At 41.0% G+C, this 17,132-nt stretch overlaps 1 protein-coding gene across 5 annotated transcripts in view; it reads right to left on the bottom strand.

Annotated features, from left to right (window-relative positions):
• vps13a (vacuolar protein sorting 13 homolog A) overlaps positions 1 to 17,132 on the bottom strand; it is a 366,579-nt gene that overhangs the window by 168,963 nt on the left and 180,484 nt on the right. For all 5 annotated transcript variants that reach the window (XM_067983108.1, XM_067983109.1, XM_067983112.1 and 2 more), the window contains exons 31-33: positions 4,693 to 4,796; positions 4,224 to 4,391; positions 3,814 to 4,103 (exon numbers count right to left, since the gene is read on the bottom strand). In XM_067983108.1, coding sequence (XP_067839209.1) covers positions 3,814 to 4,103; positions 4,224 to 4,391; positions 4,693 to 4,796 — 562 coding nt within the window. The remainder of the gene's footprint in view (positions 1 to 3,813; positions 4,104 to 4,223; positions 4,392 to 4,692; positions 4,797 to 17,132) is intronic.

The following is a 17,132-nucleotide window of genomic DNA, read 5'->3' as shown; positions in this document are numbered from 1 at the left end:
GTCAAATATAATTATAACAGAAGGGGAAAAAGACAAAAAAGTGATTTAAATTGATTAACTTTTCTTATAATCTGAAAATTTCCTTTGGATTCTTAACTCTTACCATGCCACAGATGAATTATCTTGTTTGGTCATGTTCAAGACTCCAATTAAGATAAGCCATCCCAGGCAGTCTTTCCAGGTTCAACAGGTTAAAAAGTTGGGAACAAGAAGACATAATCTTAAAATTATTGCTAGGCCATTCAGGAGTGAAATCGGGATGCATTTTTCACACTAAGGGTGGTAGAAATTTGGAACACTCTCCTCCAAAAGGCTGTGGATGCTAGGACAATTGGAGCTTTCAAGACCGAGATATAGGGGGTGATTTTAAACCCCAAGAACGGGTGTGCTAGGGGCAACGGGAAGTTGAAAATAGTTGTTTTTTGGGTCGTGACCACAATCCGGCTTTATTTCCGGGTTTAACGTTGGCGTGTAAAAGTACAGGCTTCCCACTGGGAATGCAAAGTCTGAAATTTTGCGGTTGCGACCCAAAAAAACAACAATTTTCAACTCCCACCCGCCCCAACCCACCCGTTCTTGGGGTTTAAAATCACCCCCATAGAGATTTTTGTTAGTAAGTGTATCAAGGGATATGGAGCAATGGTGGGAAAATGAAGTTAAGGTGCAAATCAGCCATGATCTAATTAAATGGCAGAGGGGCAGAATAGCCTACCACTATTCCTAAGATAGTATATCTATGACATGACCCTTTAGATTGGAAAATTGCAAATGTAATTCCATTATTTAAGAAAGGTGAGAAAAACCAGGAAATTATAGACTGATTAGTCTAACATCTGTTGTGGGGAAGTTATTAAGGACAGAGTGACAGAGCACTTAAGAGAAATTTGAGCTGATTAGCGAGCCAACATGGATTTATAACGGGTAGGTCATGACTAACGAACCTAGTTACAATTTTTGAGGAAATAACTAAAGCAGTAGACAGTGGACAGTGGAATGTCTATGGATGTAGTTTTAACGGACTTCCAGGAGGCATTCAATAAGGTTCCACATAAGAGACTATTAGCTAAAAGTAAAGCTCATGGAATTGAAGGTAAATTATTGACCTGGTTAGGAGATTGGTTAGGCGGTAGAAGACAAGAGATTAGGGATAATAGGTATGTACTAGAATTGGAAGGAAGTGACTAGTGGTGTCCCATAAGAATGTGTGCTGGGGCCTTAACGATTCGCTATACTTATTAATGACTTAGATAACATATTGGAGCGTATATCCAAGTTTACCAATGACACAGAGACTGGTGGTAAGCAGTGTAGACGGGAGCATGAAATAACAAAGAGACATTGATAGATTAAGTCAGTGAGCAAAACTGTGGCAGATGGATTTCAACACAGGTAAGTGTGAGGTCATCCATTTTGGACCAAAAAAGGATCGATCTGAATATCTTTTAAATGGTAAAAAGCTAGGAACAGTGGTGGCCCAAAGAGATTTAGGGGTCCATGTACACAGATCACTAAAATGTTGTAGTCAGGTACAAAAAATAATGAAAAAGGCTAATGGAATGTTAGCTTTAGTAACCAGGGGGCTAGAATATAAAGGGGAGGAAGCTTTGATACAACTATGCAAAGCCATGGTTAGACCACATCTGGAGTACTGTGTACAGTTCTGGGCATCGCACCTTAGGAGGGATATACTGGCCTTGGAAGGTGTGTAGCGCAGATTCACCAGAATGTTGCCAGGGCTCCAGAGGTCAAATTATGATGAGAGATTACATAAACTAAGCTTGTATTCCCTGGAATATAGAAGGTTAAGGGGTGATTTGATTGAGGTTTTTAGGATTTTGAAAGGAATTGATAGGGTGGATAGAGAGAATCTTTCCTGCTGGTGGGGGAATCTAGGACAAGGGGACATAACCTTAAAATCAGAGCCAGGCCATTCAGGAAAGAAGTTGGGAGACACTTCTTCATGCATAGGGTGGTAGAAGCGTGGAACACTCTCCTACAAAAAGCAGTAGAATTTTAAATCTGAGACTGATAGATTTTTGCTAGCCAAGGGTATTAAGGGATATGAAGTCAAGGTGGGTGGATGGAGTTAGGATACAGATCAGCCATGATCTCATTGAATGTCCGAACATGTTCCTATGACAAGGCCAATCTTCAAACTCGTGACACTCAACTGATTTAAAAGAAAGCTTTTAGGGTTTTCTACTAACTAAAAGCAATTTTTTTGTCAAATTGTTGCCAGTTGCAAAATAGACCATGGGGCAAGAGTCATAAAGGAAACAGGTACATAACTTTTTTTTTTAGGAAAAAAAGGTTACAGTAGGAGAACTGAATAAGTTACATACAGAATGCAGAATGGGCCTATACTCTCTGGAGTTTAGAAGAATGAGAGGTGATCTCATTAAAACATATAAAATTCTTAGGGGCTTGTCATGGTAGATGCTGAGAGGCTGTTTACCCTAGCTGGAGAGTCCAGAACTAGGAGTCATAATCTCAAGAGAAGGGGTCGGCCATTTAGGATCGAGATGAGGAAAAATGTCTTCACTCAGAGGGTTGTGAATCTTTGGAATTCTCTACCCCAGAGGGCTGAGGATGCTCAGTCATTGAGTATATTCAAGGCTGAGATCAACAGATTTTTGGACACTAAGGGGATAGGGCGGGAAAATGGAGTTGAGGTAGAAGATCAGCCATGATCTTATTGAATGGTGGAGCAGGCTCGAGGGGCCATATGGCCTACTCCTGTTCCTATTTCTTAGAATTAGAAATGATATGATATAAAATTGAAGTTGAAGTGACAGAAATAGGAGAGAATGGAAAAGAGAGCGAAGGGAATACAAACAAGGACAATTGTTCTTTAAACTTTTATTTAAAATTGTATTCTACCTCTTTACTTTTGCACTATATACTGCTCATATTACACTAATAAACTTACTCACGACATCTGAGTAACCTTGTTACTATAATATACTGTGTGTCAGCCATGGCTCAGTGGTTGCACACTCGCTTATGAGTCAGAAGGATTCAAGTCCAACTTCAGAGACCTGAGCCAAAATCTAGGCTGACACTCCAGTCGGAGTTTCTGACTTTTGGATTAGACGTTAAACCTTCTCAGGTCGTCGTAAAATATCCCATGGCACTCTTTCGGACAAGAACAGGGGAGTTCTCCCCGGTGTCCGGGCCAAAATTTATTCCTTAACCAACATAATTAAAAACAGATTATCGGGTCAATCATCACATTGCTGTTTGCGGGATCTTGCCACGTGCAAATTGGCTGCTGTGTTTCCTATATTAGAACAGTGACTACACTTCAAAAGTACTTCATTGGCTGTAAAGTGTTTTGGGATGGCCTGAGGTCATGACAAGCGCTATATAAATCCAAGTCTTGCTTTCTCTTTATACTAGTCTTTATTTAAATTTCATGCAGTGATTATTTTTTATTTAAAAAAAGGTTAGTCCAGGGAGCCTGCAGGTTCCCAGCCAATACTTGCCAGCAGTCTAATTAATTAAAAGTTAAGTCTTCATAAAATTTATCATAACACTGTACATTAGGAAAGCAGATTTGACACCAATTTAAATATTTTTCAGATGAAAAACATCTATTACACTAGACCCTCTCTATCTACAAGAACTCTTCTGACAGCGGTACAAACAAGGGATTACTTAGGTGTGGGATACAGAAAACAACTTATAAAGTTTTGGTTTTAATACAAAAGGAGGAACCATAAAGATCAGAAATTATGATCTATGCAAACATTAGATGGCAGTCGTGTATGTACAACATATTTTCATATTGGTTAGGAATATATATTTCCATACCTGTACAGTTTTAGCTCACGTAACCAAATTTTCATGGAGTCGATTACAGGTGGCACGTTATTGGAACCTTTTAGTTTAATCATTGAAAAACTGTTCTCAACAATGATGAAACCAAAATCTGCAACAACAACATTACTTGAGACAGGAGATTGAGGCACAATAACAACAGGTGCATTGATATGAATGTCAAGTGACATTCTGGTGCTCCGTTCTGCAAGATCCTTCACCCCATTAGCTGCTTGGACAGTTGCCTCAGTGACAGCTTCTCTGTGAAAAATGTTTATGAAAGCCTAGAAAAAAAACAATATATTGTTACTAACAGAAGCTATGTGACAGGTATGAAGAACTTAGCAGTAATTCAGGCATTATACACACTTGCAATGTGTTTAGCAAATGTAAAACTCCCTTACCAATAGTGAAGATACAAACTTCTTTACAAAGATGACCTGGATGCAGCCAACAGTCAACTTAATATAACTATCAACAACATCCATATCAGTATAGGCTGCACCTTGTGTAGCATCCACATGAGAGGTCATCTTAAAGCTGAAGACCTCTTTTCCAGTAATGGATACAGCCTTAAAATAAAAATTGAAAATTTAATAAAGCAATAAAGTAAGTATTTAAAAAAAAATTTGCAGCAATAAACAGAAACAAAATGTTAAAAAGAATCAAATGTTACTTTAGCTAAGGTAGATATGGCCTCATACAAATATGGCAGGAAACATCTACACAGGTACTGTTTTATCATAAAAGTTTATTGTGGAGATGAGAAGCAATGGTCAATAGATAGGCTGATGACATAGCTCCCAGATATCCCAATAATGCAGAGGGTGGATAAAAAGGTACTGTGATTTTATACAGGATATTTAGAAATACCTTTTTGTATACTGCATCGTCATCAGAATCCAAAAGTACAATATTCTTCAGCTTTGCTGTCACTACTGTTGCAGTCTTCCTCAAAACCACCTCGGCATCAAGACCTAATCAAATACATTTGAGACATATATTTAATTGATGATGTAATGAAATTCGACAGTTACCGAAGTAGCTGGCACCCACCACAGCCTGCAAGACACCCAAAACCCTATCCTCCACATCTGCTACTTCCTCCTTTTGCTTTATGCTGCCCATCCGCAACATTTGTGGCATCGCCTTAAATTTCAATTCTACCCATTTCTATCTGCAGTCAAACTACTCTCAACTACTGTTTCATACTGAAATCCAAATTTTACCTTCTTTTGATCTTCCTCCTTCCAATTTCCTTCTTGCACTTGCTACTCCAAGATATGATCCAAACAAGGTATAAGTGTTTATCTCAGCTCCCTGGAATCAACTTACCTTTATCTTCCTATGGCTAAAAAACTCTCTCTCCAACTACATCGGCTGCCTCTATTGCTTCGCTAACCTCGAGAACTCTGGAAAAACACTTATAATTATCACATCTCTCAACAACATACATTTGTATGGTGCCTTTGACATAGAAAAATACATCTTAAGGCTTGGAATTATCTCAATGCATTTCAGAGGTACTTCGAAAGGCAGTAACAGGTGGGATATTGCTATGTGAAAAATGGCTACCATGTTTGCTTGCTAACAACAAACAGCGATCTGTATTTGGTGGAGTTGGCTGCGGGTAACATGTTGACCAGAATATTAGGAAGGCTCTCTTCTCTTTTTAGAACACGACCAAGAGAGCTTTAACGTCAACTGAATCATTGACCAGTCTGATGAGGACACAGTTTAACACCTCATCCAAAGTATGGCATCTCCAACAATGTTGCAATAATGGAGTGCTACTAACTAAGCCAGGCTGACAACTCTAGAATTTATCAAACAAAATCAAATCAAATGTACAGGACAGGAAAGTACTCCAGTCCATCTTTCTGGTCCCAAAAGCTCTCAATTGCAACCCCCTGAAATATCTATCAAACTGTCTTTTAAATTTTTCCAAATTACCTGCCTTCACAGCTTCCCTGGCAGTGCACTCCCACGTTAGCCAGCCTCTTTATAAAAGTTAAATTTGAATTATCCGTGCACCTTCCCTCTTTTATGCTTGAGATTGTGTCCTCTGGCTCCAGAGTTTGTGCCAATCTCAAACACATTGTTGGGGTTCAATTTATCTGTCCCCTATAGCATCTCAAGTATACCAACTAAAATTTCTCTTCTCAAGAGTAAATAATATAGAATCATAGAAAGTTAACAGCACAAAAGCAAGCCATTCAGCCCATCGAGTCCATGCCAATTCTATGCAACAGCAATCCTTCTAGTCTCACTCCCCCGACCCTTCCACACAGCCCTGCAAATGTTTTCCTTTCAAGTACTTATCCAGTTCCCTTTTGAAGGCCATGATTGAATCTGCCTCCACCACAACCTTTGGCAGTGCATTCCAGATCCTAACCACTCGCTGTGTGAAAAAGTTTTTCCTCATGTCACCTTTGGTTCTTTTGCCAATCACCGTAAATCTATGTCCTCTGGTTCTTGACCCTTCCGCCAATGGGAACAGTTTCTCTCGATCTATTCTGTCCAGACCCTTCACGATTTTGAATACATAAGAACATAAGAAATAGCAGCAGGAGTAAGCCATACAGCCCCTCCCTCCTGCTCCGCCATTCAATCAGATCATGGCTGATCTTCGACCTCAACTCTACTTCCTGCCCAATCCCCATATCCCTTGATTACCCTAGAGTTCAAACATCTATCCATCTCTTGAATATATTCAATGACTCAGCATCCACAGCCCTTTGGGGTAGAGAATTCCAAAGACTTACAACACTCTGCGTGAAGAAATTCATCCCCATCTCAGTCTTGAATGGCCAACCCCATATCCTGCGACTAAGCCCCCTAGTTCTAGACACTCTAGCCAGGGGATACAATCTCTCAGCATCTACCCTGTCAAGCCCCCTCATGATCTTATATGTTTCAATGAGATCACCTCTCATTCTTCTAAACTCCAGAGATGATAGGACCATTCCACTCAACCTCTCTTCATAGGACAACCCTCCCATCCCAGGAATTAATCCAAGACAAGTACATCCCCTTCCTTACATAGACCAAAACTGTACACAGTACTCCAGGTGAGGTCTCACTAAAGCCCTGTACAACTGTAGTAAGACTTCCTTACTCTTGTACTCCAACCCCCTTGCAATAAGGGCCAACATGCCATTTGCCTTCCTAATTTCCTGCTGTACCGCATACTAACTTATTGTGTTTCTTGTACAAGGACACCCAAGTCTTTCTGAACACCAACATTTAAGTTTCTCAACATTTAAAAAATATTCTATTTTTATATTCTCCCTACCAAAGTGAATAACCTCACATTTCCCCACATTATACTCATCTGCCACCTTCTTGCCCACTCACTTAATCTGTCTTTATCCCTTTGCAGACTCTTTGCGTCCTCCTTACAGCTTACTTTCCCACCTAGCTTTTTACTTCTATCAAATCTCCTCTCAATCTTCTCTGTTCCAACGAGAGCAACCCCAGCTTCTCCAGCCTATCCGCGTAATTTAAGTCTCTCATCCCTGGAATCATTCTAGTAAATCTCTTCTGCACCCTCTCTAAACCCTTCACATCTTTCCTAAAGTGCAGTGCCCATAACTGAACACAATACTCCAGTTGTGGCCGAACCAATGTTTTAAAGGTTCATCATGACTTCCTTGCTTTTGTACTCTATGCCTCTATTTATAAAGTCCAGGATCCCGTATGCTTTTTTAAACCACTTTCTCAGCCTGCCCTACCACCTTCAATGATTTGTGCACCTATACCCCCAGATTTCTGTGTTCCTGTGCCCCTTTTAGAATTGTGCCCTTTAGTTTATATTGCCTCTCCTCATTCTTCCTACCGAAATATATAACACTGCATTTTTCTACGTTAAATTTCATCTGCCACGTGTCCGGCCATGCCACCAGCCTATCTATATCCTCTTGAAGTTCATCACTACCCTGCAAATTTTGAAATTGAGCCCTGTACACTCAAGTCCAAGTCATTAATATATATCAAGAAAAGCAGTGGTCCTAGCACCGACCCCTGGGGAACACCACTGTATACTTCTCTCCAGCCCGAAAAACAGCCATTCACCACTACTGTGTTTCCTGTTACTTAGCCAATTCTGTATCCATGCTGCCACTGCCCCTTTTATTCCACGGGCTTCAATCTTGATGACAAGCTTATTATGCTGCGCTTTAATTAAAAGCCTTTTGAAAATCCACATACACCACATCAACCGCGTTGCCCTCATCGACCCTCCCTGTTACCTCATCAAAAATCTCTATCAAGTTGGTTAAGCACAATTTGCCTTCAACAAATCCGTGCTGGCTTTCCCTAATCAATCCACACTTTTCCAAGTGACTGTTATTTGTGTCCCGGATTATCGTTTCTAAAAGTTTCTCCACCACCGAGGTTAAACTGACTGGTCTGTAGTTGCTGGGTTTATCCTTACACCCTTTTTTGAACAAGGGTGTAACATTTGCAGTTCTCCAATCCTCTGACACCACCCACGTATCTAAGGATGTTTGGAAGATTATGGCCAGTACCTCAGCAATTTCCACCCTTACTTCCCTCAGCAACCTAGGATGCATCCCATCCGGACCAGGTGACTTATCTACTTTAAGTACAGCTAGCCTTTCAAGTACCTCTTCTCTATCAAGTTTTAGTCCATCTAATATCTCAACTACATCTTCCTTGATTGAGGCGCTGGCAACATCATCTTCCTTGGTAAAGACAGATGCAAAGTACTCATTTAGTACCTTGGCCATGCCCTCTGCCTCCATGAGTAGACCTCCTTTTTGGTCCTTATGTCTACAAGGAAGGCATGGAATAAGAGGCAAACTCAAGATCTTCAATCTCTCCTCGTTGCTGTCAATGTCAATGGATGTTATTTATATGGACTTCCAGAAGGCATCTAATAAGGTCCCACATAAGAGACTGTCAGCTAAGATAGAAGCCCATGGAATCGAGGGAAAAGTACGGACTTGGTTGGGAAGTTGGCTGAGCGAAAGGCGACAGAGAGTAGGGATAATGGGAAGGTACTCACATTGGCAGGATGTGACCAGTGGAGTCCCGCTGGGATCTGTCTTGGGGCCTCAATTATTCACAATATTTATTAACGACTTAGATGAAGGCATAGAAAGTCTCATATCTAAGTTTGCCGATGACACAAAGATTGGTGGCATTGTAAGCAGTGTAGATGAAAACATAAAATTACAAAGCGATATTGATAGATTAGGTGAATGGGCAAAATTGTGGCAAATGGAATTCAATGTAGACAAATGTGAGGTCATCCACTTTGGATCAAAAAAGGATAGAACAGGGTACTTTCTAAATGGTAAAAAGTTAAAAACAGTGGATGTCCAAATGGACTTCGGGGTTCAGGTACATAGATCATTGAAGTGTCATGAACAGGTGCAGAAAATAATCAATAAGGCTAATGGAATGTTGGCCTTTATATCTAGAGGACTAGAGTACAAGGGGACAGAAGTTATGCTGCAGCTATACAAAACCCTGGTTAGACCGCACCTGGAGTACTGTGAGCAGTTCTGGGCACCGCACCTTCGGAAGGACATACTGGCCTTGGAGGGAGTGCAGTGTAGGTTTACTAGAGTAATACCCAGACTTCAAGGGTTAAGTTATGAGGAGAGATTACACAAATTGGGGTTGTATTCTCTAGAGTTTCAAAGGTTAAGGGGTGATCTGATCAAAGTTTATAAGATATTAAGGGGAACAGATAGGGTGGATAGAGAGAAACTATTTCCGCTGGTTGGGGATTTTAGGAGTAGGGGGCAGAGTCTAAAAATTAGAGCCAGACCTTTCAGGAGCGAGATTAGAAAACATTTCTACACACAAAGGGTGTTAGAAGTTTGGAACTCTCTTCCCCAAACGGCAATTGATACTAGCTCAATGGCCAAATTTAAATCTGAGATATATAGCTTTTTGGCAACCAAAGGTATTGAGGGATATGGGCCAAAGGCAGGTATATGGAGTTAGATCACAGATCAGCCATGATCTTATCAAATGGCGGAGCAGGCACGAGGGGCTGAATGGCCTACTCCTGTTCCTATGTACCTATGTTGCAAGGCAACAATCTAATTGCGCTTCTCCTCACTGATTCCAGTGCCTGCTGGGATTCTGCTTTATCTCTCCAGCTTTATGTCTCAAGATCCAGTTAAGTCTCCTTACTGCTGCCACTCAGTGCATTGTTAGTTTCACTGAGCTATCCACCAATATTATCCATATCTCTCGTGTTGTTTTCTGTTGGTTGGAGCCATTCCCTCTATTCATTTATCTTCCCTATTCTCATTATTTTGCATTTGAACGCACTAAATATCATATGACACTCATTAACCAACCTTCTAATCTATCCAGGTTCCTCTATATTTAGTTTGCCTCTTCTCTACTGTTTGATTCTCGTCCAACAAATTGATGTCATCTAGAAACTTAAGTAGCTTTATTTCTAACCCCAGTTCCAAATTATTTATTTATACTTTAATGACCTCAGGAATGATTCCCATGGCACCTCCTTCATGACCCCATGCCATGTCAATGCAACTCCACTCAAAACCACCCTTTGTTTTCTGTGATTTAGCCAATTTTCAAACCAGCTCAGAAGTTTGCCTGTTATTCCATATCTTCCTAGCTTGTAGACTAATTGCTTGTGTGTTGTAAACAATTTTACAACACCAAGTTATAGTCCAGCAATTTTATTTTAAATTCACAAGCTTTCGGAGACTTCCTCCTTCCTCAGGTAAATGTTCAATTGCTTGTGTGGCATGCTATCAAAAGAATTACTAAATCAACAGAATGTCTATCATCAAAGCCCATCATTTCTTCCAAGAGCTCCAGTAAATTCATTAGGCACAGTATCTCCATCCTCTTACCATACCTATCTAAATTTAGAATCAAAGAATCTTACAGCACAGGAGGCCCCCATACAGCACGTTGTGCCTGTGCTGGCTCTTTGAAAGAGCTATCCAATCTAGTCTCACACCTGAACGGATAAAACCCTACATTCACTGAAAAGCACAGCCAGTACCTACGTGAAAAATCACTAACTGACCAAACAGTGCAAAACAAATGATAACCACAAAATAATTCAGACATCCCATGATAGAACAATATGGTTGAAAATCTGTTAGAGCAGTTGGGAAACTGTTGAAAAACAGGGCATGTGACAAGAAAGAAAGTCATGGGTCCCACCTGATTTGACACAAATCCAGGAATACAGCGACACATCAAACAAACTATTGAGGCCTAGCAACAGTGGGCGAATGGCCAAAAGGGGCTTCCTCTGCCTTTTACTTACGCCCTAACTGACAAGAACATAAAAAGACATGGTGACGGAACCAAAATTGCAGTCAACGACACGATCAGAAGCTCGTCTAAAGGGAGCGACTTTAAGCAACGGTCCTGATCACTCCGCATGCCTTGAAGTAGATCCTCGGTAAAAAGGTGTATGTATTGTTTAGATTCTAAAATGTGCCTGCTGTCCTTGACCTTCTCGGTGGCAGAGGTCGCGAGTTTGGGAGGTGCTGTCGAAGAACCCATGGCGAGTTGCTGCAGTGCATCCTGTAGGTGGCAGACACTGCAGCCACGGTGCGCCGGTGGTGGAGGGAGTATTAGAATGCAAATTTAGTAGAAGCACATGGTATTAAAGGGACAGTGGAAAGAGAGCAAAAAAAGAGACAGAAAGGAAAAGAAAAAATTTAAAACCTTTTTTATACCTCCAAGAACAATTCACTACCTGAAGATCAAGACTCCAGTTTCAATTGTTCCCTCTCTGGGTCAGAGAGGTTGACTGGCATTATATTAACCATTATCATGTTGTTAAAAGGGTACTTACACTCTTAATTACAAGACTTAATTAACTGTGGGAGTTTAATGAGCAATTAATGTGCAAATCTAGGAAATTCTTAAAAATAACAGGGAGGCTAATGGCGAAATGCCGTTTGTGCAAGACAAATGGCGGAATGGCGTAAATCAACCAGCAAGTTCTGGAGATTCGCAACTCACTGCATATCTCTTAATCCTCTGAACTTGCTAGCCGATTTGCGCTTTAATAAGGGTGTGTATCGTTAACACGCCCATTATATCACCTTCGTGGTCTATCACTGGCTCCAAGGTTTGTGTGGAGGAGGATAAAAAAGAGAAAGAATGAACGAGAACAAGAAAGAAAGCAAAAGAGAAAGAGAAAACGAAAAAGAGAAAGCAAAAAAGAGACAGACAGACAGAACATTTATAAGTGCATTTCAGAATCTCATGATGTCCTAAAGAGCTTTACAGCGAATGCAGTACTTAGGAAGTGTAGTCAATGTTCTAATGTAGGGAAACGTAGCAGCCAATTGGTGCACAGCAATGAGATAAAACGACCAATTAAACTGTTTTGGTGATAAGGGATAAATGTTGGCCAGGGCACAGAGAACTCCCTTGCTCTACGTCCAATAATGCCTTCGGATCTTTTGCGTCCACTTAAGGGCAGCCAGCACCTCAGTTTAACATCCATCCGAAAGACAGCACCCCCAACAGTGCAGCACTCCCTTAGTACTGCACTCGATTATCAGGTGAGATTATGTGTCCAAGTCCTGAAGTGGGGCTTGAACCTATACATTTCTGTGGAGAGAGTGCAGCCACTGAACCAAGGCTGACACCAGTTAAATCATGGATCAGGATGAACTCAAGCAATTTTGGAAAAAGACTTAAAATTTGCAACCATAGCCTTCAAATGGAAAATAAATGTGTATAAATTGAAGTTTACTAATGCATTGAACTAATTTAATACGAGAAGCATTTAAAAAATAAGTCTAATGTCAAATGTTAAACACAGGTTAAAATGGGTGTAATATTAATTTGGCATGCCCCAAGATTATATCCTTTACCAGTTGAATGGGCTGAACTTGCACACAATCAGTATATGCATACTAAATATTTTAAACATCTAAGATTTAGTTCCTAGTTCAGTGTTAGTAAATTGGTTTTGAAAATCATTTAAAACTTCTAACAGAGGGCATGCAGGGGCAGCGCAGGGCCAGGATGAATGCCGACAATCTTCATTCTCCTGCAACCCTGTCCTCCAACAATACTGCCCAGCCCTCCAACACTGCCAGATCAGAGACCCAAATAGCCCAGGCACCAGCCCCCTCAATGCTCCTACATCTTCAAACCCCTTTCCCCAATATTCCTAGACCCTCCGACACCCTCACCAATAACCCCTCATCCTCCCAAATTCCGAGACAATCCCAACTCCTGGACCTCATTACTCCTTTCCAACAGTCCCAAACTCCATTCCCAGTGCTTCCAGACCCCAGTACCCAATCTCCAGATCCCAAGCCCCATAACTTCTCTCACTACTACCAGGCCCAGCCTCCTCCCTATGCTGCCCAATACAAGATCCCCCAGAGGTTCCAGAGTCTATTCCCATCATGGAATCCCAGATCCTCAAACTTGTTTCCTTAATCCTCAGAAGCATCAGTCTCCCCTCACCAATACTTTCCCACCCCGAGACCACCTTCCAGGTCCCAGGTTCTGGGATCTCCCACACATTTCATCCTCAGTGCTCCCAAATCCATCATCACCCTTTCTTTGCTCTTAGACCGTAACACATCATTCCCAAAGCTTCCACACCCTAACACCCCTTTCCACTATTCTCATATTTCATAACTCCTACCCAATCCATGCATACCTCTCCAAGCCCTCCCGCACCCAAAGACACCTTTCCCAGTTCTACCACACCAAAAAGAAACCTTCTCTCCACTATCCCATATCTCCAATCTAGTGCTCTCACATCTCTAAATCATCCTCCCACCACTTGTAGGTTCAAAACACACCACTTCTGGTACTTGCAGGCCCCAGAAGCCCTTCCGATCACTCCCAGACCCAAAGAACCCTTTCCCAAAACTCCCAGATCAAACATCACTCTGCTCTTCCCTCAAACAACCGCCAACCCTCTCCAGATGCTCCCAGACCTGAGTACCACCCAACACCACCAAGCAATACAAGCCCATTACCCCATTCCTGAGTACTGCCACATGCTAACTACCTACCTGGACATATTCCTTACCATCTTTCTGTGTATCCTCAACTTTAAAAATAGGTAGGAGTAAACAGAGTACATCACTAAACATATTATAACCAAAGGCCAATGATTTACCACAAAAATATGGAAAGCGTGTTTTAAACTCAAATAATGCTAACACTCCCAGAATACTCTGCAATAAATATGCATTTGACTTATTTTATGCTAGCACTAATTATTTTAACAAGTACCAACATAGGAAATATTTAATATGTTTATGGAGTAATCAAAATGCATGACAACATTCCTGCCATGCTAAATCAGAGGAAGTGAAATTTAAAAATTCATTTATAAGAACTATACTTGAAGAGTTGCTGCTCTTACTAGAAATATGACAACAACAATAATAAAAAGGGACTAGATGATGATTCTGGATAGTATACTTAAAAAGAGTGAGAGCAGAGCCCAGCAAATGCAAGGAAAAATCTGAAAATGTGACGTCATAATCAGCGCAGAGGGAGGAACGACAGCGCCCAAGGAATTTAAGCTAAGTGTTTAATTTATTATACACACTAATTTTAACTAGAAACCAAATAAACTAAGTAAATAGTTAAATAAGTAAGTAAATAAATAAATCAGTGATTAATTACTTCAATTTGAAATCAAGCTAAATCCATCCACTAAATATAATCTAGACCTCAAGAAGTTATAGAAATAAATTAATGCGAATTAATAAAGATTAGAAATGGTAGCACAGGCAGTGTGTCGGGTCTGTAATATGTGGGAATTTGTGGACAGTGAGACTGTTCCGGATAACCATGTCTGCAGGAAATGTCTCTGCCTTGAAACACTCCAGCACAGAGTCATTGAGCTGGAGTGTGAGTTAGAGACACTCCGATACATTAAGGAGGAGGAGGAAATACTGAGGCAAAGTAATTATTCAGTATTTCTGCCATTTCGCTGCCATTACTTGAGCATCCGTTAGCGGCCCTATACCTATCCTGATTTCCCTTCCGTCATTTATGTGTCTGTACAATACCTTACAATTTCTTTTTATATTCCTTTCTATGATTCTGTGTTCTATCTCATTGCCAATATTTTTTTTGCAGTTTATCTTTTATTCTCATTCTTATTCCCTCAAAATTAGTTTTTTCCAATCTGACTTTGGTCTTTGCCTTACTCAATCATTATCTTAAACCTTATTATGTTGTGATCATTATTGCCTAGATGTTCCCCTACGCTTACTTCTCTTATCTGCTCTGGTTCATTTCCCATACTAGATCCAGCAGTGATTCCGCTCTGGTTCAGCTTCTTATGTACTGGGTAAGAAAGGAGTCCTATGCACACTGTAAAAACTTTCCTTCATCATCCCATTCTGGTTCAGGTGGAGTCCGTCCCAGCATTACAGCTCCATCCTGTCCCATGCAATGGAACCCCTTCTTCCCACACCACTCTTTCAGCCACACATTCACCTTTCTGATCTGTCCATCCCTATGCCAATTAACAAGTGGCTCAGGTAGTAATCCCAAGGTTGTCATCTGTGAGATTCTGTTTTTTTAAATTAAATCCCTATCTTCTGATACTCCCTCAGCAGGACCTTCTCCCTTTTGTCCTCTGTCATTGATCCCAACATGAACCACGACAATGGATCTTCCCTTTCCAAGTTCCTCTCCAATTACTCCGAGATATCCTTTACCCTTGCACCAGGTAGACAACACACCCTCTTGGACTCTCAGTCGAAACTGCAGAGGATGCTATCTATCCCCCTATTATTGAATCCCCTATGACTACAACCTTTCTATTTCTATTTTGCTTCCTTCATCCCCCCTCCCCCCTCCCCCCTTGGACAGCCTCCTGCTCCACGGTTAGCTTTCTGGCCATCGTCCCTGCAGCTTTCATCCTTATCCTCATAGTTAGCAAGTACATTGTACCTGTTGGATAGGACCATTGTCTGCAGTCCCTCCTTCTCGACCTCCCCTTGGTTCCCCTTACCCTGCTGACTGATGGTCACACTCTCCCCTTCCCGCACCTGTGCTATCCTCTGAGGTGTGACTGTACTCTGGGGAAAACTATCCAAAAATTCCTCCTCCTCCTTAATGTATCGGAGTGTCTCTAACTCACACTCCAGCTCAATGACTCTGTGCTGGAGTGTTTCAAGGCAGAGACATTTCCTGCAGACATGGTTATCCGGAACAGTCTCACTGTCCACAAATTCCCACATACTACAGACCCGACACACTGCCTGTGCTACCATTTCTAATCTTTATTTATTAATTCGCATTAATTTATTTCTATAACTTCTTGAGGACATCAAAAAGATATGTTATTTAAGATTGAAAAGGGGAGATAATTGATAAGCTAGTCAAACTTAGAGAGGATAAGACCCCTGGTCCGGATGGACTGCATCCACGCATACTAAAAGAAGCTAGGGAAGAGATAGCAGAGACATTATTATATATTGATAAAAATTCATTGGAAAAGGGAATAATGCCAGAGGACTGGCAGACAGCTAATGTAATACCTATATTTAAAAAGGGGAGATAGTAAAAGTTCAAAGAACTATGAGAGGTGATCTCATTGAAACATATAAGATGGTAAGGGGATTTGACAATGTAGATACTGAGAGATTGTTTCCCATGGCTGGAGAGTCTACAACTAGGGGCATATTTGCAGGATAAGGGGTCAGCCATTTAAGACTGAGATGAGGAGGCATTTCTTCACTCAGGGGGTTGTGAATCATTGGAATTCTCTTCCTCAGAGGGCTGTGGATGCTGAGTCATTTAGTATATTCAAGGCTGAGATAGACAGATTTCTGGACTCTAGGGGAATCAAGGGATATGGGGTTTGGGCAGCAAAGTGGAGTCGAGGTCGAAGATCAGTCATGATCTGATTGAATGGAGGAGCAGGCTCAAGGGGCCAAGTGGCTTACTCCTGCTCCTATTTCTTATGTTCTTATATAGGCAAGTTAGCTTAATGTCGGTGGTAGGAAAGATAATGGAATCTTTACTCAAAGATGTAACAGAAAAACATCTACAATCCGAAAATATAATGAAGAGTGAGCACGGATTCCAAAGTAGAAGATAGGGGTAATGCAGTAGATGTAATAATATATTTGGATTTTCAAAAGACCTTTGATAAGGTACCTTATAGTTGACTCATGACTAAGGTCAGAGCACAAGTAGCAGAATGGATAGCAAGCTGGCTACAAAACAGAAAAGAGAGTATGGGTTAAAGATAGTTACTCAGACTGACGGAAGGTGGGAAGTGGTGTTCCACAGGGATCGTTGCTGAGACCACATTTACATAAATGATT

This window comes from Heptranchias perlo, chromosome 4 (genome assembly GCF_035084215.1).
Source record: "Heptranchias perlo isolate sHepPer1 chromosome 4, sHepPer1.hap1, whole genome shotgun sequence".
In the NCBI taxonomy this organism is placed as follows: domain Eukaryota; kingdom Metazoa; phylum Chordata; class Chondrichthyes; order Hexanchiformes; family Hexanchidae; genus Heptranchias; species Heptranchias perlo.
Note: the sequence above shows the minus strand (reverse complement) of the source record. Positions and strands in the feature narration are given on the sequence as shown.